This window comes from Accipiter gentilis, chromosome 4 (genome assembly GCF_929443795.1).
Source record: "Accipiter gentilis chromosome 4, bAccGen1.1, whole genome shotgun sequence".
Lineage (NCBI taxonomy): Eukaryota > Metazoa > Chordata > Aves > Accipitriformes > Accipitridae > Astur > Astur gentilis.
This window is the reverse complement of record NC_064883.1, coordinates 6,904,517-6,927,612: the sequence shown is the minus strand read 5'-3', so window position 1 is coordinate 6,927,612 and position 23,096 is coordinate 6,904,517. Positions and strand designations below refer to the sequence as shown.

Below are 23,096 nucleotides of genomic sequence, written 5' to 3'. Positions count from 1 at the left end.
GAAGCCAAATTTTCGCTGAAGGCACAATATTAAAATGATGAAAATCATACAGTTGATTCTTTTTAAAAAATATTTTGTAATAACGTTTACAACTTTTCATCTGGTATGTGCATTAAGTACATCTTCTTACTGAATCAGTTAATCAGTTAACAGAATAAAAAAGTGGCTAGAGGCTAGCCTGGATCCACCATACAGCTAATAGTTCTGTGAATATTTGGTTGTTGTTAACAGAAAGAATGTGTCATGCAACCAACAGACCTCCTGCAGCCTATTGCCCATGGTAGTGCTTTTATTCTGTCATTAATACCAAAGCAGGCTTTCACCAGTTCTCTCTTTATTGACAACTGCTGGTGTGCTGTCCCCTAGAGAATAATATCTGAAAGATAGCTAAAGGTTTTAAAAAGCCTAGAAAAATTCATACCAGCCTTTGATACACTTTGGTTTTGAAGGGGGTTTTGTGTTTATTCAGAATCCATTCGTGTTGCTTTAAGCCAATTGCCTCCTTCAGAATTTCCTTGGCTTTTTTTTTTTTTTTTTTTTTTTTTTGGAGGAGTGCCTATGAAATGTAATTGTGTTAGTGATACTGGATATGATTAAGTAGCATTGTGTTTCCTGTAGACATCATTGTATTTATTTTATGGCATGTGGGTTATTCATAAGCGTCTATGCAAAGAGCACACTTCGGCTGTGCTTTTCCTTACCTTATGATGCAAGTGATGAGGGTTTCTTAAGACTTGTATTAAAAGAACAGAAAATCTTGATTGCAATTCTTACAGGAAGCCTTTCATAGATAAAGTTGTAAGATTAATAAATGATGGAGAAATTCTTTAACAAATGGTTTGTTGAACCCAATATAAAAAAGGAAGAGTTTAGTACTTATAAGATATCCCAGGTAACAACATCTCACTGTGTGATTGGGCCAAGTGGCTGAGTTATAACACCCTAGAGAAATACACAGGAAAGGTAATGGGGGAGGTTTATTTCACTGCCTGATTTCAGAATATAGCAGTAGGACAGATCATGCAGGTATGTGATTATGTCAATCTCTCTTTTTTTTTTTGAGGAGGGAAGGGTCTGACCAGAAGTAGTTTGAAGTCACAGTGTTAACCTGACTGCACCTTTTCACAGTGCTCCAGCATGTACATGGAGCAACATCATGGATCTCTTTAAGTCTGTCCATATCTGCATACTTCTTAGCAATGAGGAAAGTCCATTCATCCTGTTCTACCTTTTTGTTCTACCTTTTTGTTGTTGTTCAAAAGGAAATCTAATTCATATGTTCAGAAGGATATTATTTCTATGATAAATTTTCTTAGGTGGGAGCTGGCATTACCTGCTGTTTCATCTCATGATTGACTTCAGCTTTGTAAACAATGAAATAAATAAAAATATCTTACTCTGCTAACTTGTCCAGTCCTCTGAGTAAAATGTTAGTTAGTAGAATAAAAATTTTATCTATTTACTGCTCATACTTGCTCCTGGACCTCAAAAGAGCAAAGAAGAAGTAATGTCATTTTTTTATGCAAAGCTATTTATAAAAGTATACACTACACTATTAAATAAACCTAAAAAATATAATTTTTCCAGATAGCAGGCACTGTAGGGTTGACTGTCCATGTAAGTCTGGAGCCATCTGATTGTAGGTCACTGCTTTTCTTCAGAACTCTTCCTTGCAAAGTGTTTAAAGACAGCCATATCTATACTATCTTTCCTGTTTTTGCTCACATGGACAGTCAGGTTTGCTGCATGTCATGACTTAAGAGGGTCATATTTATACTGTTTGAAGAGGATAGTCAATGTATCTGAATCAATCTTACCCTAAGCCTAACAGCCCCATGTGGCAAGCAAACAGGGCAGCAGTGGCAATTAAGTAGTTGGGGCTGGAATATAACCTTGAGCATGGAGCTAATGTGGTTGTGAAGAAGTAAAAAATCAGTGAACGGTTATGGTCTTGTGCCTAGTGGTGAACTCTTATCTTTTCAATGGCTACTGTACTCAATGAGTGAAAAAAATTGCAGAAATGCTGCTAAGATGTTCAAGTCTGCAGCCTCACAGCCTTTAGGATAACTCTGTCACATTGGTTTTTGGTAGAACTACCTTCTGTGAATAAAGTTACTCAGGTATGCATGTGTTTCCAGGACTAAACCCTCAGACTACTTTACCTCACCCCTCTACATCATTCACATATTGTCAGTATATTGTGTTCTGGGTTAAATTTGAGAGGTGCTGGTTGCTTTTATTAAATCTCTAATTTTATGATTGCTTAGGTAAAAACAGATAAATCTCTTGAGTTTTCCTGTGTAATATGAATGAAATGCTAGATATCAGATTTCTCTTTTGCATTCATGCACACTTGTAAAGAAAACTTTCTGTTCTAATGATCCATGATCAGACTGAGACATGATTCTATACAAGAGCATGTTGGGCATTTAATCACACCAGAGGGAAATCTAGTTAGTGGTTTTAATTAATGCATATTCTGCTGTGATAATGAATAACCTGAGGAAAAAAGTGAAGGCAGTTCTTTCAAAGAGATACAAATGAATGCTGTGAAAAATATGGAAAAATACCAAGGCTGAGACTTTTTTTTGTCAATAATGTACAACCTTTCTGGCCAAAGCAGGTTAGCTTATTTTGGTATTTGGAAAGAGATGCATTTCATGGTCTCTCTCATGCTACAGCTCGTCTGCTATGGAGTGAGCATAATGCTTCTGGGTCATGTCAGACTTACTCAGTGTAGACAGCTTGAGTTGACTATACAAGAGATTATGGTGGTTCTACTTGTATGTGAAGGACGTACTTTCCCAGAAAGCTCCTATACCTGCACAATTACGGCCAAGCACGGGGCTGAAGACCTTGAACAAGAGCAGGGTGGTATCAAGACGCAGTCTGCTTGCACCGGTCAAAGAGCTCCTGGGCCATGAGTCAGTTCCTGTCACCCTCTCAGGTGTCCTGAGAAGGACGATCCCTGGGAGCTGGCAGGCTGCAATGGGCTCCCTTGACCATGTGTTGGGCACCCCTCCTCCATGTCCAGCTCTGCCTCAGGAAGGACTTGTGATATCTTTTATTTGTTACCACTTGAACTTCATGACTGAAAGAACAGTATGAGTCTTATCTTCCATTTGATGATTAAATACTTTATTTCGCATTTCAAGGATTTAAATGTATCATCTGGGGAATGAGAACATTATAAACCATAAAGTATTTTGGACTATATCCAGTGCTATGCTCTGGCTACTCTGATGTGTTTTGAAGGAAAGACACAGATTTGGTTTTAATTTGGTCAGTAAAGCTGAGTTTACAGTTCTTTTGCATTGCTAGGGCAGCATGTACTCAGTAGAGCTTATCAAAAGTTGTCGGGGTTTATTTTTCTGATTTATACCTAAGGAGTAGACTTTTCTTTCCCAAAGGGACAAGAAAAGAGTTATGTCTCCACTTTCTATTAACTTTAAGTGGAAGATTGATGCTTCATGTTTTTATAAAAACACAAACAGAAAAGTCAATCGTTAGAAAGGTGTTTGTGTCTGAGTGTGTTTTTTTTACTGCAACCTTCCCTCACAAAACTGTAAGAAGTCTTAAGCTGTTATGAGACCAATGTTAAGATTGGCAAAGAGGTGGTGGTGTTAGTTTCTTTTCTTAGAAAAGACTTCTGAAATTGTCATATGTGATGGTTGTAGTGCTATACCTAATCTCATTTGAAAGAAAAAACAACACAGGACAGCAAGAAGAGTTAAAAAATGTATTAGCATTTTTCTGATCAAAGGAAAGGGGAGTTAAGTCTAAATTTTTAAGGGCTATATTGGGGAAAGGATTATCACCACATGGGAAGGGGTGTGTAGAACTGCCAGGAAATAGACCCCAAAATCTGAGATTTTTTTAGAATAATGATTTCTCACAATATTTGGGGAGATGAGAAATCCTTTTGATTTTAAGCACAGGGTAAAACTAAAACAGTGACATTCTGCTTATGGCTGGATTTACTATTTATCTTTTTGCTAAGATCAGCCATGGACAGACAAAAGCAAGTCTGTTAGTTACCTGGTTTTTTAAATTATTTTTTTTTTTTAAGAACAAGAAAGAAAGAGCTGGGTGTTTATAAAAAATAAACTTTCTTCTTTAGAACAGTGATATCTGTAAACTGAGTATGACAGGAAAAGAGTGAAGATTACAGACAATAATCACACACATACAAATCCACACCTAGTAAACAACATATTTTACTAAGGTTCAGGATTACCTCTTTTCCTAAAGGCACTGGGAAGATCAGAAAGCAGGAGAATTCACAAATGTCATTCACTGATGTATGTTACAAGTTATTGATACGTGCTCCAGTTATGGCATTGTCTGATGGCATCTTATCTGCACAGGCAACTTGTATTTTTTTCATTGCTAATAACTACAATAAGAAATCTTTACCATTTCTGTTTAAAAAGAAAAGTATTATTACTTCATAATGAATGTCACACTTTTTTTATCCGTGCTTTACTGTCTGTAGGAGTTGAGTGACTTCCAATATTAACATAAAGGTAGCATTAATCCTCTGCAAATAGTGGAATCAGCATGTGATGGAAGTCATTTGCTATGCAAATATGCAACTAGTGTGATTCTAAGTGCTATATCAAGCCCCACAGCCTGAGCAGGTTAATGAGTACAGAATTCTTAGTGGCTGGAATGCTAAACCTATGTGGGAGAGATGGGATCCATCTAAAGCAAAACATCAGGCCGCTGGCACATAAAATTTAAAATCTTATAAGGAACTTGTCTTTATTTAAAGAGTGGACAGAAAATGAAAAATAAGTGTCAATAAATGTATAAGAAAAAACAACTTTAACTGAGTATGTGTACATTGACTGTCTCCATAGTAATTATTGCCATTCTGGAAAAAGATGGAGATATGGACAGCTTTCAACTCAGTGCTCAGCATGTAAGAAAAGGCTACTCTGAGGTTAGGAATTACTAAGAAAAAAACTGAAGGCATCATTACACTGTTGTATAGGGCAATTGTGTATCCATACCTTGAAAGTTGCATGTTATTCCGGAAAAGGAGCTACTAAAAAGATATCTTTAAAAAGACACAGGAGATTTAGAAGGAATAAAGAGAAGGCCTTCAAGGTTGACCAGAGGTAGAGAGCTCCACTTCATACAGGAAGAGACTTGTATTGCTGGGAATGTTGAAAATATTCAGAGAAACTCGACCCAAAGTCACCGTGCCTGCCTTCGAGAACACAGTTCAGTGTGGATCTCACAACACATCACATCACATCACATCACATCACCTAGGCTGTTATGTGTACCACCTACCAGCATGGACTATCTTGTGCTTTGAAGGCTAAGGACATGGAGAGTGGTATTGGATATGAGACATCATGAGTCTTTAGCCAGAGTCCTGAAAGCATTGCTGGTCAGAAACTTTGGAGAATGCATTTGCCCACTTTCTCAGCCTACCTCATAGCAGATCTGAAGCATATTTTATGGACTACTTTGGGAGGCATTAGAGTAAACTGAATGGCCTCATCCAACATGGCAGTTTAGGTTGAGAAAGGGAAGAAAGAGAGGCCTATAAATAGTTTTAAATACAATTTCAAAGTCATATGACAAAAACATACTATAGCTGTCCAATACTACTGTGTAGACCCGATTCAATAGACTAAAATTCATTTTTGCTCAGAGAAACAGATAAGCACCTTACTCTCAGAACTTAAGAACACTTTTAAAATTTAGTTTGAGTTTTAAATGGTTTGATGATTGAGAGATGAAAATTAAAAACCAAACCAAACCAAACCAAAACAAAAACTTTCATTTAGTTGAGTATTTTCTGAAATAATCCGCTTTGGTTTACCTTTCTTCATTGTAGGTGGCGCCTGTATGTATTGTAGCTCTTTAAGCCACCTACAGGCACCCAAGTTGGAGATGGGAAAGTATGGGGCTTCTCCACCTGCTTCCTCCAGCTTTCAAGTAGCTATTTGGTTTTGCAGTGCAATGTTTCTTCCTTCCTTTTTCTTTTTTTTCTTTTTTTTTTTTTTTCCCCCTTCTCCTCCTTACTGACATGTGAAGAATCCTCAACTGGGCAGGGGTCTTGCATGAATTACATGAAATATTCTTCACTGAGAAGCTTGGAAAGTTTTGCTTCCTACACTTTTTGTTATGTATGTTTTTGTGTTGTAAAGCCAAAAAACCACCAGTCTTCTATAATTCAAATCTTTCTCTTTCTTGCTTTTCTAGGCAGCTATTTTGCTTGTTGTTAATTTCTGGCTCTGCTAATTGGTTTTGGTGGGGTTTTTTCCCCCCATTAGTTTGTAGTCATTGAACTGACTTTAATTAAACCTGTTTGACAGACAGCTTCTTCCTTTATTCCCATAATTCCTTTTTTCTTAATCCTGACACATCACAAAATGTCTGCTTTCATTTACTCTGGCATCAATTCACTGTAATTCCATCAGAGTCACTGGAGTTAGTTTGAATTTACTGCTGTATAAGCAAGAACAAAATTTGATCCCACGATTGACAATTATAGACATCTGAATGGAGGGAAAAAAGACAAACCTTTCTAAAACTGTGTTCAGTCTTTACTCTTAACAGATTTCATGTCACCAAGGAATGTGTCAAGTGATTACACCAGTGACCATGTGGTGGGAAAAGAAATCTAAACACCTGAATATAAGAATTGCATATTACTAATTAACAAGGTTGCACATTAGCATATTCTGACATAATGGAAGCCTAGTACAAGTCAGAATCTTTGTTTTTAAACAGTACACAGCAAGAGATTATTTTTTTTCTTTCCCTGGAGTAAGAGGTTAGGAAGACCTTAAGGACATTTTAAGTGGTTACTCCTAGCCATGCTTGCCTTTGGTCTGTAAACACTATTTCATTTTCTGAAACAGTGAAGAGTACATTTTTCTTATTTATGAAATCGTATGTTGTAACTAATTGCTTCAGAACTGCGTGAAGGTATTTGACAATTAAAACTTCGCAGTGATTTTTATTTGCCCTTTGGGAGAGGGATTTTTTTTTTTCCCTAACTGCAAAAAATTAAGCAAAACTAAGAAAAGGTGTATATAATCTTTGCATCTAGCCCTTTTTCTACTAAAGTCTAAAATGTCAGTAGCTCAGCTCCCAAAGGTTCAAGTGCCATTTCCTGATTTTTAATGGAGTCTCACTTCTATTCTGCAGAAAAATGGAAAGGAAGAGGAAGACCGGGGTCACATTTTGAATCAGCACGAAGACGGAGTAGAGCTGTCCTTTATCATATATCTGGGCATCTACAAAGAAGAGAGAAGAACAAGTTAAAAATTAATAATGTAGGTGTAATTCTTCTCTTTTTCAAAAATGTACTCTTTGTACTGTCTTTTTTTTTCAAGTGCTGTAAAATGTCAGTGGGTACCTGAGAAATGTCCTAGTTATAATTTTACAGTAAGAAAAGGAGTAAAGTGCAGTTCACTTAAATGCAGTTCTGCTACTATGGTATTTGTCACTATTCATATAGCAAGACAGTCCATTTAGCCCTAATGTAACCAGATATTTATTTAACCCGGGAAAGCCACACTATAAAATTTCTCAGAACTTAATTTTAGGTTCCAATTTACCTTACTGTCCCAATTATTTCATTTCAATAATTACTATTTATCAAAAAAATAATGAAGAAACTCAAGGTATTACTCTAGTTGAAAACCTCTATGCTGTGTAAGCTCCAGAAGTTCACACTTCATTTAGGCAACATTTCAAGTAAATGTCTCCACCTTTGTGCAGGGTAAATTTATTTTTTCATTTCCTAATTGAAGTAGTAACATTTCTTTCTTTAAATTACTTCTGTGTTTCCTCTAGTTACTATAACTAGTAAGTAAATTCATAAACACCCTGTGAGTGTTGCAAAACCCAAATCAAACAGGAGACAAACCCAAAAATATAGCAGCAGAAAGACTTCTAAAGAAATATAGACAGGAGAAAGAATAATTCTCCTGCTCTATGGAACTATGTTTCAGGAGGAAAGTTAATCCAGAGGAAAATGAGAGATGCGTATGAAATCAGTATGTACATACAGAAATTTGCTAGAATAATATCTGAGAACCTGTTCCAACAGTGAGAGCCTATAGTTATTAGAAGCAGGGTTAGCAAAAAGAAACAGCTTTTCTTAAAATCTCATAACAGTATTTATTGTCTTGTTTATATATCATTAGCATTGAAAAGGTAAAATCTTTGACAGAGCTACAGGAAGGAAATGGTTTGGGGTTTTTTTTGTTGTTGGTGGTGGTTTTTTTATGGTTAGGGAGAGGATGGAAGACAGACAATGGAAAAAGTAACCAAAAGGTGTAGATCATGAACACCCTAAAAAGGTGATCTGCCACTGGGCATGTTCCTTTTATTGGTTACCAAATTTAAGCAGCAGTGCAGATGCATCCCACTAGACATTATTATGTTATATATTAAAAGCAGAAAAACCTTGTTATAGATTAAGGACATGAAAATACACAGCTGGTATATGCTTCAAAGGGCATACAGTCACTTTCATTTAATGTAAATGTTAAATGTTAAAAAATGTGAAATGTTTAAAAAAAAAAAAAACCAAACAAAAATGTTAAATTGTTAAATGTTAAAATGTTAAGTTTTTCAAACTACAGTTGAAAAAGTGTAAAAATAAAAAAAAAAAAATCTGCAACATATGTCGAGGTCTTCCAGTGATATTTTCATAGTATAGCAATATTCTTTAGCAACATGACTTTTAAATAGCTTTTGGTGACTTTCCTGTACTGTCAAAATCCTAGTGCAGATGATACTATACTGGTTTAAAACATTTGTTGTCAAACTAATTTGCTGCCTTTAGTGCCTAGATTTTTAGAGCTATGAACTGGAAGTCATAAGAGGAACATTTTCTTCTCTGCGATTAAAAATGGGCTGATGCTAACAGCAATGAGAGTTAGCCCCTAAGATTCATGAATGAGAACCAAGAATGGAGAAGGCAAGGACATCAGTATTTCAAAAGAATCACACAAAGAGAAAGGCTGTGACAGGCAAGGCAAATGTAATTAAGTCTGCAGTCAACCAGTTATTGTCATTTTATATTCATAGTGAATAACTTCAAGATCAGAAGTAATCTTAGCTTGCTGAATACACAATATTGTTTTCTGAGGCTCTTAATTACTGGAACAGTATTAAGCAGGAGCACAATGACAGCAAGCAAGAATTTTGTTAGTAAATAATACAAGACAGTTCATGTACCATATGCTGCTTTGCAGGAGGGTAGGTGTTTTTGTTAAATCTCTGAAAGATGAAAGCTAAGAATATATAAAACTGATGCTTAAGACTGAAGTCTTTGTTGCAAAGACCTTTGCAGGTTAGATGACAAAGACTTGAGACACATGACAAAGCTAGGTATAGTCTAATGGTGAAGGTAGTCGGTTCTGGAGCTGTATTACAATGGGTCTGCATTAGTATTTTGGTTTGGATCAGGAGTGCAATTTTAAACAGAATCAAAAAGTTATTCCCACTAATTGCGCTTTGGTTCATAGCAGTCTCAGGCACATGAACTGGATTCCCTCAGATAGAACTAAACCAGGAGAGGTGCTCCAAGTACTAACAACTGTTCAGTCCACAGGACCAGGCTAGAATTAGTCTGAAACAACCTCCTCACAGCAGTAAAATATGTATAGGAAGGATGCTTTGTCTTCAGCACCATTTATTCATTTCTATATATTTATTCCTATTTGTAGTGTTTTGTCCTCATATATACAAAGCTTTAACCTATCTGTCCAGCAGAAAAACATTGCTCTTCAGTCAGAATTCACCCAAGAGAGGAAGAAATAGTTTGCTAGATTCAGTCCCCTCCTCATTCTATTTAATCTGTTCCTTATTAATCCTCTCCCTGCCCCAATATTCAGAAAAGTTATTCCATCAACAGAGCTATCTGTCTAAATAAATGCGAGGACTACATTAGAAAGAAATCAGCATTAGTTCTTGCCTGCATATGAGTATGTCATATTTCATTACGCTTTTTTAAAAAAACTAACGGCTGCATTGGAAGAAATGCATCTGTATAATCAAATTATTGTTTTGTCTCATTTCATTTTTTTCTTTCTTTTTCAGAATGTTTTTGTAGATAAACCAGCATTTCCAGAATACAAAGTTTCAGATGCAAAAAAATCCAAATTCATACTGTTGCATTTTAGCACTTTTAAAGCTGGCTGGGACTGGCTTATTTTACTGGCAACGTTTTATGTTGCTGTGACTGTACCTTACAACGTTTGCTTTATTGGCCATGATGAGCTGTCTACAACTCGAAGCACAACTGTCAGTGACATTGCAGTGGAAATTCTTTTTATCATCGGTAAGATCTGTTTGGGGTTTGTTTGGGATCTCTTTTTTGACATTTAAGGTTTTCACAGAATGTATAATATAGAAAAGGAAATAATTGCTTTCATGATTTTAAAGAAAATCAATTTTAGCTGTATAGTTTGAGATTTTATCTGAACTTTAGATCACTTTTTTTTTCTTTTTTACATTAAATTGATTCAGGTAGTCCTGCTGTTACTCAAAAGGGACCTTTGACCTCAAGGAAGGTTGAAAGCCATCATTTCACCCTGTGGATGCCTAAAAACTTCCCAATGCAGGGATGCGCCCTGGAATTACTATAGTTTTGTTCATAATGTACTTTTTTTTTTCTATTACATTTCACAAACACTTAGAAGACCCATGGACCACAAGTTGAAAAATCACTAGATTTTAAAAATTAATTACATAAGATTAAAACTCATACTGCAGTAATGCAAATGTACAATATCAATATGCTATACTGATAACTGGGATAGAATCTAAGAGGTTGCAGTTTGTCATCTGGTCTGTTCTCTAAACATTTTATTTTAATAATCCATTTAATTATTATACCTTTAAAGAATTAAAAAGAAGACAAGGTCATCTCTAATGGTGGCCTTGTAGCAAAGCAATTTCTTTTTTGTATTATCTTGTTTCAACTTCTTTGTGAATATAGAAAAGAATCCCCGACTATAGTCACACAGATTTTTCCCCAAGTTTTTATTGTTAAAATACCACTTAGTGCTGTCACACTGACAAACCATACCTCAGATTTGTTGATAATATGCAGGTCAAGAAGCTATTATTTTTAGGAAATAAGCAAAGTTGAGTATGTCTTTCTTTAATATGAAAAGGCTTAGGACAAGTTCTAAGAGAGAAAGGAAATGAACAAAAGAATATAATCATCCCCATATTCGAAACTTCTTTTCTACCTTGCTTCTCTCTATTTATTCCTAAAAAATGTTGCTTAACTCATGTATTAAAAGCAACGTAATCATCTTCTCTAGAAGAACTGAAGAAAACTTCTTAAACACTAAGCAACAACTCAGAGAGTCTTTAGTTTAACGGAAGTTTTTCTTATGAAAATTTTGAAAACTTTATTCCATTTCTCTGACAGCTTTACTGTAGACAGTAAGGCTAGTAGTTGGTGTGGCTTATGGAATAATCAGATGTTATGATGGATAAATATTTGTGTTTCCTCCTTTGGACATGTTTTTTTCATTAGATTTAATGTCTGTTTTCCCCCTTTTACACTCAGTATTAGATCTCGGTGGACTCTTTCAAGTTCATGCAAGCAATTCACATTCAGTGACACTCAAGCACTGCAGTAAGAAACCCACATTCTTCAATGCAGATCATCAAGGATTATCTTTTGTCTTGTGTAGAGTGAGGTTATGACTCTAGTCAGTCATAAATGACTCCACATTCCATTTTAAGGAATACAAAATGGAATAATTTCACTTGATCTGCCTGGACATCTTTCTAAAAACAGTAAGCTCAAGGTTGTGATATTCTGATCGTGGTTGTATCCTTCACACCACACCGGTATAGATAACTGGTTTGTGTTATGAATGTATTTATTAGAATCTGAGCAGGAGAGGATAATTTGTATCTAACTGATTTATGTGCTGTAGTATTCATCTGAAGCAAAACAGATGTGTACTGCTCAGTGCTACTTTTCTGTTTATATCTTTTGCTGGAAATATGGACTTCTTATATCACTAAGTCAAAAGCAATGGTATCCCTACGATCAATAGAGTAGCTGGGTAAGAAAAATAAAAGGAAGAAGATTTTGTGTAAATTTGACTTCATCTTTTCTGGTTAGGCTTTTAGGTCTATCATCCAGGAAATCAAACTATATTTGTAACTAAATACATTAAAAGAAAAGTGTATAAAGTACTAGATAATACTTCTTTGCATAGTTATGTTACTGGTAACCACAAACACTGTACTGTAACATACCAATGTTCCTCCTCCACAGTTTCAATAATGGCTCGGTTTTCCCCAAAATAATTGTTTCTAAAGTTTTAAATTTGTGACTCAGGGGAAAGGTTTATGGAGTATTTTCAGGACATTCTCATACTGCCTTTTAATCTCTGCGGTGAATTTAAAGAAAAGATTGTGTTTATAGTCCCCTCTAAATGGTCTGTCGTCTGTTAAAATGTTGAATGAATATGTTTCAGACCACGTGTAACTATATTGAAAATATGAGGATTGACAGCATACATAAATTAAAGCATAAGTTTCAGGGCATTGTTGCACTGTGGCTCTGACAAGCACATCTTTGATGGATGATCTACGTGCTCTGAGAAAAGCCAATGAGAAACGTTGAGTAAAATTCTTTTTATGATGCTGCTGCCTCAGAAAGTCAGTGGGGAGATCTGTCTGAGATGGGGTCTTCAGCTGTATTATAGCTCTGTAATCAAATTGAGGTATCACACCCCTTTAATCATGGATTGGAGAAAAAGACTCTATCTGCTCTGATTTTATTTGGATTTATCAGAACATAGAATAATACTCCTTTTACACATGTAACTTGCATAAACTCTTATTTGGACTTAAGGTTTTAGTTTTTAGCTGTACTATCAAAGGGAGTGAAGATATGACAATAAAACAAAGAGATGTCTGCACATCAGTTCAAGGGATGTAATAGGGTAGAGGTTAAGGGTTTCCTTTAAGCAGAAGGGTTTGAATAAATCTAGTGGCTAAAAAAATCTTTTAGGCTTATCCAATTTTTGAGTCAGCATATGCTTAAGGATGATAAAAATACATATGGAAGTGTTCTTCTGACTTGGGGTGCTTATAAGTGTGTTGATCTGAATTAAATTATTTATACAAAAAGAGCACATCTAGCTAGAGGTTTAACTGCTTTAGCCTTTAAAGCGTAAACAGAAGATAAACAATAATAATAACAGCCCATTTTGTGGTGTCTTTGGGGAAGAGGTTGGAGAGGGAACATAATTAAGGCTTCTCAAATTAAGTTAAAATTATGTTTCACTTGATGTTACCTGTATATGCTAGTGCTTTGATAACTTGTGTGATGTGATGTTTGAGTGTACTTTAGATGTCTTTTCCTCTGTAGTGTGTGAAAACTTTTTCTAACATTCCCCTGTAAATAAATCTTTTGCTTCCTCTATCCAATGATAGAGTAAAACTAGCTTAGTTTTAGATTTTTTTTTTACTGTTTTATGTATTCTAAAAATATTAGGATGTGGAGAGAAAAACTTTTTAACATAAGTGTATTTAAACGAACACATAAAAAATTATCTTAGAAAGTGTTTCAGCTGGGGAGTGATATTACCTGCTTTATTGCACTATTTACTTCAAAGTTTATGCCCCTTGATGTGCATAGGCAGTAGCTAGGTCCTTCATTTGTAGGCAGGTGTGTCTGGGAGGCTAAAGTTTCAATATTTCTAAGAAGCATAATGGATCTTGGTTATTTTTCAATAACATATGTAAAGTTTTCTCTCTTTTGGAGAGAAAAGCTGGGAGAATCTCTCTCCACGTTCATTCCACTTTATTAGTAGTAACCTCTTTATTGCATAACTTTTACTTTTCCATAACTATCCAGTGTAGTGCTTTTCTTTCTGGAACTGTTTCATTCTAGTTTTCAAATATTGTCTGTCTTTGTCTTTTTTTTTTTTTTTTCATTTTAAAAACATTATTGAATACCTTAATTGAAGAAAGTAACACCGCAAAAATGATCAATACTTTATTGCTAAATGCTCAGACTCACTCACAGGACTATTTGAACAGGATGTCTTCAACAGGAGTTGAGGTCAATGTGATGGTTCAGAGAAAATATGTATAGGCTTTCAGGGCAATCGTAATACATTATTTGCTGGATAAGATCAAAGGTGTTGGAGTATTTTGTCTCCTAAGGTGGCCAGAAACAACTATAGAGAGTAGAGCTGTAAAAATAAGTGACCTTTAGCTTTTAATTTTAGTTTTCTATTTGTGGATCATCCAGTTTCTAGTGGAAGATGGAGATGGAGAACCCTAGACACTAATTATAGCTATAAAATTGTACTAATTATAGCTATAAACTTGTAAAAGTTGTACAGTATGTTTATAAACATACTGGCAACTGTAATTTTAAGTGATTTTTCTGCAATGTCCTCCTTTGCCTACCTGTGGGGAAAAAATCCCATACCCATCCTTTCTCCCACTCTCCCCACACCCACACTTGTCTGAAGACTTTATCTATGGCTTACACTTTCAAGAGAGAAAATTAATCATGGTTACTAAGATTGCTTCTCTTTGTATGTGTATCTCTCTCTCTTGTTAAATATTATTTAACAAAGTGTTTTATCAGCAATTTCAGTTTTTTAAAGCCCCATATTTAGAAGTTCTAAAGCTGTGATTTGTGTTGCATGATACTGTAGGTTAGAGACACTTGTTGGCCCATTAGTGTCTATCACAAATGTAAATGACTTGAAATCTTTCCAAAACAGTCTTAAATCATATGAAGCCCTTGAGACTCAGATGTTTAATATGTAGAAGTTTGAAAATATGGTGCAAACCCAGTAGAAATTCATAGCGTCATTCATGACTTACACAGTCATTCAAGTGTGCACATCGTATTGAAAATAATATATGTTAAACAAAATTTCTTGGAATCAGATGAGATAGCATTAAATGCTATAGGTTTTATTAGCTTGCTTTAAGTTAGAAGAATTGTTTTTTATCTCATGTTCTTTTTCATTATTAAAATGATCATCATTTCATATCTTTGCAAGTGCACAGAAGGTCACGTAAAACAATATCTCTGTGTAGGGGACCTCACATCTAAGAGGACTTTGCATTTTGAAAGGAAATGGCAGTGTTTTGAACCATATTTTAGAAAGTGTTCTTTCAGACCCTAATATGCTAAAATTCAAGTAGACACCAAAAGAGTGGTTGAAATTTATCTCTGGGAATTTACCTCTGAACATCAAATGGTCTCATCTGTGGATACTTCTGAACAAAACATGAAACTGGATAGCATGACATTGTTGACACACCTAATATTAGGGAGGGAAGGTCATAATAAATTGTTCATGGACTGTGGATTACCTAGTAATGTGAAAAAACAGTACAAAATGTTTATGTTGAAAAGTGGTAATAAATTTCCTAAAGATTCTCACTCAAAGCATCAAACTGAAATTGGGAAGACCACCTTATTATTAGAAATTTTTCAAATACCAACCTTACATACCCTTGTAAGGAGAACGGGTGCTCATCTGTACACAAGATGCTGTTTCCAAGCACAGAAACATCCACCAGGACATAGAGGAGACAAGCAGAAGCCACAGTAATTCAGGAGTGATCATTTGCATGGAAACATATCTGTATTTTCAGGTAGATGCAGATAAATATTATGATAATGGAGGCACCCTGAAAATTTGACTTGTATTGGCTTTGCTAACTCCTTCTCTTCATTTGCAAAGGTGTGATGTCGTTGTTACACATTGTTAGCCAGCTTCTCATAGAATGAAAAAATGTATGCTTGTAGATCCAACCAAAGTTTTAAGAAATCACTGCCCCAAAATGTTGCTTACTACACCTGAAGTTGGGAGATACCTTACAGTTAAAAAACCTGCTCAACTGAGCATTCTTGCTTTTCCTGAGGCCAAAATGAATATTAACTACTGGTGAACTGGTTACAAGAAGGGATCCTTATGTATTATGCCATGTACCATCAAAGTTAAAGGTAAAATCGAAGAAACAAGTACTTAAAGAACTACTGAACAAGCTCCATTCTGAAATCAGATTTTGTGAAGGAATGACTAAAACAAAGTAAGTGGATTATGCAGGATAAAGGCCTTTTTAAAAGCACATGTAAGATGATAGAAACCTCATGAGTATAAGCTGAAATACGCACCATTTACCATATGTAATTCCTTACTATTCTGGGGAGAGCTTATAGCTGGGCCAAGGTATTCTGCATCCATGCTTCTGGTAAATATAGTCACTGTTCCATTTCTCAGTTGTCATAAATGGTTCTCTTCAGACAGATTATTTTTCTTTCCTACTTCCTATTTCACAATGAGACTTGTAACACTGGAGTGACAGGCTTCTGAGCACTTAAGAGTGCTAAGAGCACTTAAGAACTGACTCTTCATCTTTTTGTCTAAGATGTGGTGCCATTGTAAAAAAAAAAAGCAGTGTGACAAATCAGTTGTTTCACCTATAGTCAATCCACACATTGCGAAAGGCTGTAGTAGTAATTTTGTACGTAATTTTCACTGTTATGTTTCCATTCAAAAGATACAGAAAGTTAAAACTACTCTGTTATACAGAGTGTGACTGACTTGCATTATAGCTACAATCAGACAAAGTTTGTATTTAGGTTTACTATCCTATAACATGATTGTAAAACAACACTATATTTTTCAATAAGATTTAACTCTTTTAATTAACCATCTAGGTAATTTCCAAGAAAATGCTTAGATGCTTGATAGTTTACCATATTTTTGTGAGCTTGCATGTGGTCTTTTTCATATTTTTTTTTTATGATTTGCGGATAATGCCCTATGTGGATTGTTGTCAAGCTGCATGAGGTAATTTCTGAGAAAAATATTTCAGGTTTCCCCCTTGGAATTGGTCAAAGAATTTTAAATGCACAAAGCAGTTGCGCCATTGCCCACTGAACGTTTTACTTGTTAGACCATTTCATTGCTGTCTCCAGCATTTGTGTAAAGTGAACTGTGTTCTTGGAATACCTAACAATGACATCTGCTTCACACACATTGAATTTAATGAAAAGATAAGTTTTATGACTGATGTTTCTTCACTCTTTGGAATTGCTTCTTTCTGCCATATTTCTGCAGCTTCTATTAAGAAAATTACCCATGTAATATTTTTAGTTCTTTGCTTTTATTTCAGGACTCCAAAGTCTCTATCTTCCTTTGTAGAAAAGTCAATATAATATATTTTAGTTACTCAGTATGTTAATGGATTCAGCCTGTTTTTAAAAGTTAGAGCATAGTTTATAAAAAAAGAAAATCTCCAGTGCTTAGTATGTTATTGTAAAGGTCACAATATGTAATGCTTTTCTGGTGTATCAGCTACTGTAGAACTAAGATTAGCTCTTCCCTGTTTAACACCCTCATAGTTAAGGAGAGCAACTTGAAGAAGAGAACCCAAAAGGCTGATAATCAAGGAAGCAGATAAAAGAATGTGACTTATTATTTTTTAAGTTTGTGGTCTTGTGTTCAATTTCATGACATCGGAATTTGAATTCATGGGCTCTCAGCATAGTAAAGAGTTGTGATTAAAACCTCTGGTTGAACTTTAGTGTGCTAGTCATTCTATGTGTCCCAGCATTCCCACAGTAATGGGTACAGCAGCCTAAGTATGGTATTTGGTAGAGCATACCATGCTACTGCATTAACACTGACCAGACTATGCTATACTGTACTGTACTGTACTGTACTATACTATACACTCCTGAAGGGAGTGACTTTTGTTACCATCGTAGCCATTCAAGCCACTAATGCCTTCAGATTTCAGTTTTTGTATTAATGGATAACTTACCCAAATAAAACAGTATTCCCACTTGGGTATGTCTTCAGTATCCCATTACCTTACACTGTAAGAACAAACAGTAAGGAAGAACAAATCAGTCTGTCAGTTACAGATGGATTTTGGGAATCAGTTCTGTTACTATCCATCACACTTGAGAATAGATCTTGCTCCATTAAAATCACTAAAAACATTGTCATTATGTCAAACTGTGATGGAGCAAGGCTGAGAACATACGTCATAGCTCTGCCTTAGAACAGGGACCGCGCCACTCCTCGTGTGCTGTACAGTCACAAGCATCTTGGTGTTCAATTGTAAATAAACTCTTTTCACTGGAGAAATTTGACTGGTAAAACAGCTTAGTGTATTCAATAGTGACTTTAACAGAACAAAGCCTATGAATTATATTCATTCCACATTAGCAGAAGCTCTTTTTCACAGGTCCATCATATTACATGAATGTGATATCCTTGCATTGAGGATTTTAAGAATTTGCTGCTCTAAACTACATTTCTATTGTTCATCTGAATGCTAGTCATCCAGCTAATGCCACAAGACCTCTAAAAAAGAGCCTCTTTGAATGGAGAAGTAACGTGTCTCTGAAATGAGGTTCCCAACCTCTATGACTGCCCACACAAAAGAAATGGGGTTGTTCCCACAATATTCTGAAGTGCTAATGGCCAGGAGAAAACATTACTGGGAAATGTTTTTACTATTTTAAATATACTGTCGCTTAAGGACTAATTCTAATCCTTTTACATAATTTTCTTTAATGATCATGCTCCTCAATAAGAGTTCTTTTTCTGTTTAAGCTGTGGAAGTGAACAAATTTTTCTACTTAACAAAGCTCCATCCTGCTGGTACAATGGTGGCTTTTGATATTCCTTTTTAGATTGCAAGTCCACTGGGACCTACACTTCGTATCTTGGGATACTTAATTTCTTTACTTTCTAGCAGTAAAAAATTTGGTCTGGTTTCTTCTCACTGTTACCTATGTCAACACAATACATCTGAGATTTCAGTTATATGTAGTTTCATATGTTCTGTTCATAGTTTCAGTTCATAAAGATTCTGATAAAAAAGAAAAATTTTGGCCATCTAGTTCAACCTTAAATGTAAGATATTATATTTAATCCAAATATTAATATTAATTCCAATAAACTGTGCTTGGCTAAAACATGTTTTCCTGAAGGGCATCAGCTCTTTTTCAGAGAAAGGAGAATCCACAACTCTACTCATCTATGGCTTGTAAATGACATATTTCTTTTTCCTATTTTTTCATCAACCTACAGAAGTGACGTCTTGTTAAATGTTTAGTACTACTGGTTTAAAAAGTTACTACATGATGATTCTTAGTTAGGATACACTGGATTGTAATTTAACATCTGATGCGATACAACCACGCTTTGCTGCTCCATTCCAAAATTAGATAAGTATTTATTTAATATATCTGGGTTTTCTACAAGATTACTAATAGCTTCTCTTATAATGGGGTGCCACTTGTCCAAAGGAACTAAAATTGCAGATTAGCATTTCTTTCCTAATACATCTAAAATTGTAATTTTCCTTCACCTTGGCTACCAGTGATTTCTTTCTCTTTCCCAACCAGGTCTAGATTTTCATGTCAAATTTTCTGTAGTTTTTATTGATTGTTACTCAGTATCTGTTCACCATTTGGTATATCTTTAAAAGAAAAAAAATGTTTTCCCTTCAGCAGCTGTGACAGGCTGTTATAAAGACTTATTATTTTATTATATATATGTTATTTATATAGTATATATTTTATTATATATTAAATACTTATTATATGAACCCCCTACTTTTAGGGGCTTTATTACTTAATCTCTGTTGGGGTTTTTTTCTTTTAAACTTTATTTGACTTCATAATAACCCAGATTCCTAAGCAACAGGTGTAAAATAAGCATTACTTTCTTTTCCTATATAAAATGAATATCATCTCCCTCACCTTATCATGTCAGCATCTAAAAGAAAATCATCAAACTAATTCTGCTAATAGACATTTTGAGGGGATATGCTGAGCTGAAAAATCATGCTTCCATTTGAATTAATTGTTTCTAGGAGATTTACTAGGAACATCTAGGTTTATAGCAGCAGTAGAATAGAAAAAATAAGAGTTTATACAGGGACAGATAAATTGTTCTTCAAGCAAATATAACACTAATTTTTCCTGGAATCTTTCCTAAAAGCTCTCTGGCCAGATTCTAATACCATTATCTATATATAATTAAATAACATCAGCTCAAATAATCAGATAGATCAAAGAGCTTGGACTTTGGAGAAAGCATTGCTAGTTAATGACAATCAATGTAAAATCACATAAAGGAAGATGAAAAAATAAAATAAATAAGAGAAGAGCCAGTCATGCGATCTAGGAGAGGGAGGTGGTGTAGGAAACTGTCTGGTCTGAAAATCAGTGCGGTTAATATATCTAAATCATCTAGGTCTCAAGCACAGGACTGAATTACTGTAGTCTAATAAAAAATCATGCATCACCCAATCCCTTGGTTACTGCTTATATATATACTGTTTGCCCTAAAGGTGCAGGATTTTTCAACTTTATTTAGTTCACAGTAAAAGAAAGGTAAACTGAGTTATATTACCTAGAATTTTCTGCAAACTAGAAATGTGCCATGGGCAGTTATTGAATCATCTGACTAATCCTAAATTGTTATGATGCTGTGTGTTGATCACATGTCTAATCTCAGCAGGATTTATTTTTAAAAAAATCAAGCCTGAAGGGAAAAAATGTTGGAAATCAACTGCTTCAGGTAAAATAATACTCTTTATGGGTAAAGAGGTTCAGCTGGCCACCAGATAAAGTTTCACCTCTGAATTATCTTTTTTTTTTTTTTTTTTCTTTAACAGGGATTACAAATTGAGATTATACAAAACACGTATTGTGCTTTTGAAATTGGAAGAGAGGTATTACTCTGGAAAACATCTTAAGGATAAATAGGATAATTTGGTGAATTTCACTTTATGGTTTTCAATCTTTTTATATCATTTAGGATTGTAACCTGCATTATGCACTAAGCAGAACCTCCATTTTTTTAATGTCATCTTTTTTTCCCTTTGTTCAGCACCAGTTTAAATTGGTGTTTTCATACCACTCACTGAGTGGATGTGTCTGTGTGTGAATGTGAGCATGACAGAAATCTAGAAAGGGATGGCTTGGTAAAGGATGTGACATGTCCTACAGAGGTTTAATTCAAGACAGGTCACCAAACAGTTCCAAAACCCTACGGACTTGCTCAGAGCTCCCAGCTCATTTATGCCCAACTATGAAATAAGTTGTCTTTTCATAGGAACTGAGCATTGCTAGGGCATGGATTTTCACACTGGAAGCTTGTGAAAAAGAAAATGGTCACAAATAGCTGAGTAAAAGACATTAGAACACTCAAATAAGGAAAGGAATAAGTTAGCACTTTTCAGTTAGATCATGGTATTGGCTTCAGAAATTTAGAATGAAAATATCACAAACACATGTAGCCATGGTAATTGCAAACTTGGAAGACATTAGGGTAATGTTGGTCCCAGACTTCTGATGTTTACTGCTGTGGATACTGTGTAGAAGCTTAATTGGAGCAAAATATATAAATATATTAGGAACTGCAACTGCATATAGATAATATTTTTTTAACGCAGATCCTTTCATGGCTGAAAAAACTTGGGTTTGTTTTTATACAAATCCATTTTCTTTCAGTGTAACTTGTATGAGTTTTAGAGATATAACATTTCTTACAAGAATTCTTTTTTTTTTTTTTTTTTTTTTTGGAAGGGATGTGTGCCCATATCTTATCAGTAGTGGCAATAATAGGCTGAGAGAATCCATGCAGCTTGAACTAGTTAGCCATGGGATCTATGGCTTAATCAAGGTTAAGTTTGAGGTTGATTGTACCAAATGGTTTTATGAGATTTGTCAGTCACTGTTTATTTTCTCTTCATGCATCTGAGGGACTTGGTGCCTAACAGGGCTTCTGGTTTGCCTTGTGTGGGGTTGTTAGGGGAAGGTGATCAGTCCGCAGGCTAGAGAGAAGGAGGAGCAGGACTGGAAAAGCAGAAAGCAATGGCATCCTATAGCCAGTGTTCAGACATAGCAGCAGAGCAGGGCTGGAGGATGTAGAGTGAAAGCTGTTGGCGTGTAAAAGAGAAGGTGAGGGGATAAGGAGGTAAGAGATGAGATTAGCCTAGGGAGACTAAGGAGAGCAGTCTTTCTGAGGGTGACTGGCCACTGATTTGCTGTTGAATTTTTCTTAATATGAAGTGATTCTGCCTGACCTGGGTGTGGAAATTAGAGCTGAAATAGCTGGGGAAAAAAGCTCTCTTTAACTCTTTGGAGGTGAGGTGGGGGATGCATGGGTGATAGGATTGCTTGTTCCAAGCCTGTTGAAATTGGAGGTCTTGGGTACTCCCTACTGAGAGCTGCCAGGTGAAGGTCACCTTTGCATTTGGAAGCGGCAAAATTACTTGCTGCTTTGCGGACTGACACACTTTGCTTCTGTTAAGCTCACAGGCTCATCTGCACAGCAGTAAGTGGGGAAGCAGCGAAAGTCTGCAACACAGGTCAGAGGTAGCTTAAAATGCATGGGTGTTTGTTAACAGAACAGGTGTATCTATGCTAAAACACAAGAAAAATCTATAGGAAAAAAAGTCACCGTGTAGTTTCTACATGACTTAAGAGCCTTTCTTAAAGTCAATAGTATAGTTTAGACTTTATCCTGAGTTTTAATTTCCTTGAACTCTGACTTTGTGCTGTCTAATTTTAACTGAAATTTAATTATCTGGCTTGAAATTAGAACCCAGCTTTTTCCTAACAAAGACAAGAATAGAAAGGCTTCACCCTTTCCTTCCTCTCTACATCAAGCATAAAGATGATATTTTAGATATGCATGTGCTGTGTTTCAGCACAGAATGTAGTGAGTCAACAAGTTTGATAATTTCTGCTGTTAGTCCTGCTTTAGTTTTAGGTAAGTATTTCATGACATTGCTCATGTCAGAGATGTTATTTACATCCCCTATTCTGCCTTCCTGAGCATGTGGCATGACATATGTAGCTTGCAAGATCATTTAAAATGATGGTTTTCCATCTTACATGGAAAAAAACTGCAGTGAGGTAACTTCAGAATTTTTTCTTCTCTAGTAATAGTGCTTATTATTAATGATTTGTTCATTGTTTGTGTTATGAGAGCTGCTGAAACAGAAAAGAGATTGTAGTTCTTGTCCCAATCCGAGACAAACACATCAAACACAGCTTTAAGTAGAAT

The 23,096-nt window shown here is 35.3% G+C and overlaps 1 protein-coding gene across 7 annotated transcripts in view; it reads left to right on the top strand.

Moving 5' to 3' along the window:
* The window catches only part of KCNH8 (potassium voltage-gated channel subfamily H member 8), a 203,674-nt gene that overhangs the window by 92,719 nt on the left and 87,859 nt on the right, over positions 1-23,096 (top strand). For all 7 annotated transcript variants that reach the window (XM_049798883.1, XM_049798889.1, XM_049798885.1 and 4 more), the window contains 2 exons: positions 7,174-7,301; positions 10,081-10,321. In XM_049798883.1, coding sequence (XP_049654840.1) covers positions 7,174-7,301; positions 10,081-10,321 — 369 coding nt within the window. The remainder of the gene's footprint in view (positions 1-7,173; positions 7,302-10,080; positions 10,322-23,096) is intronic.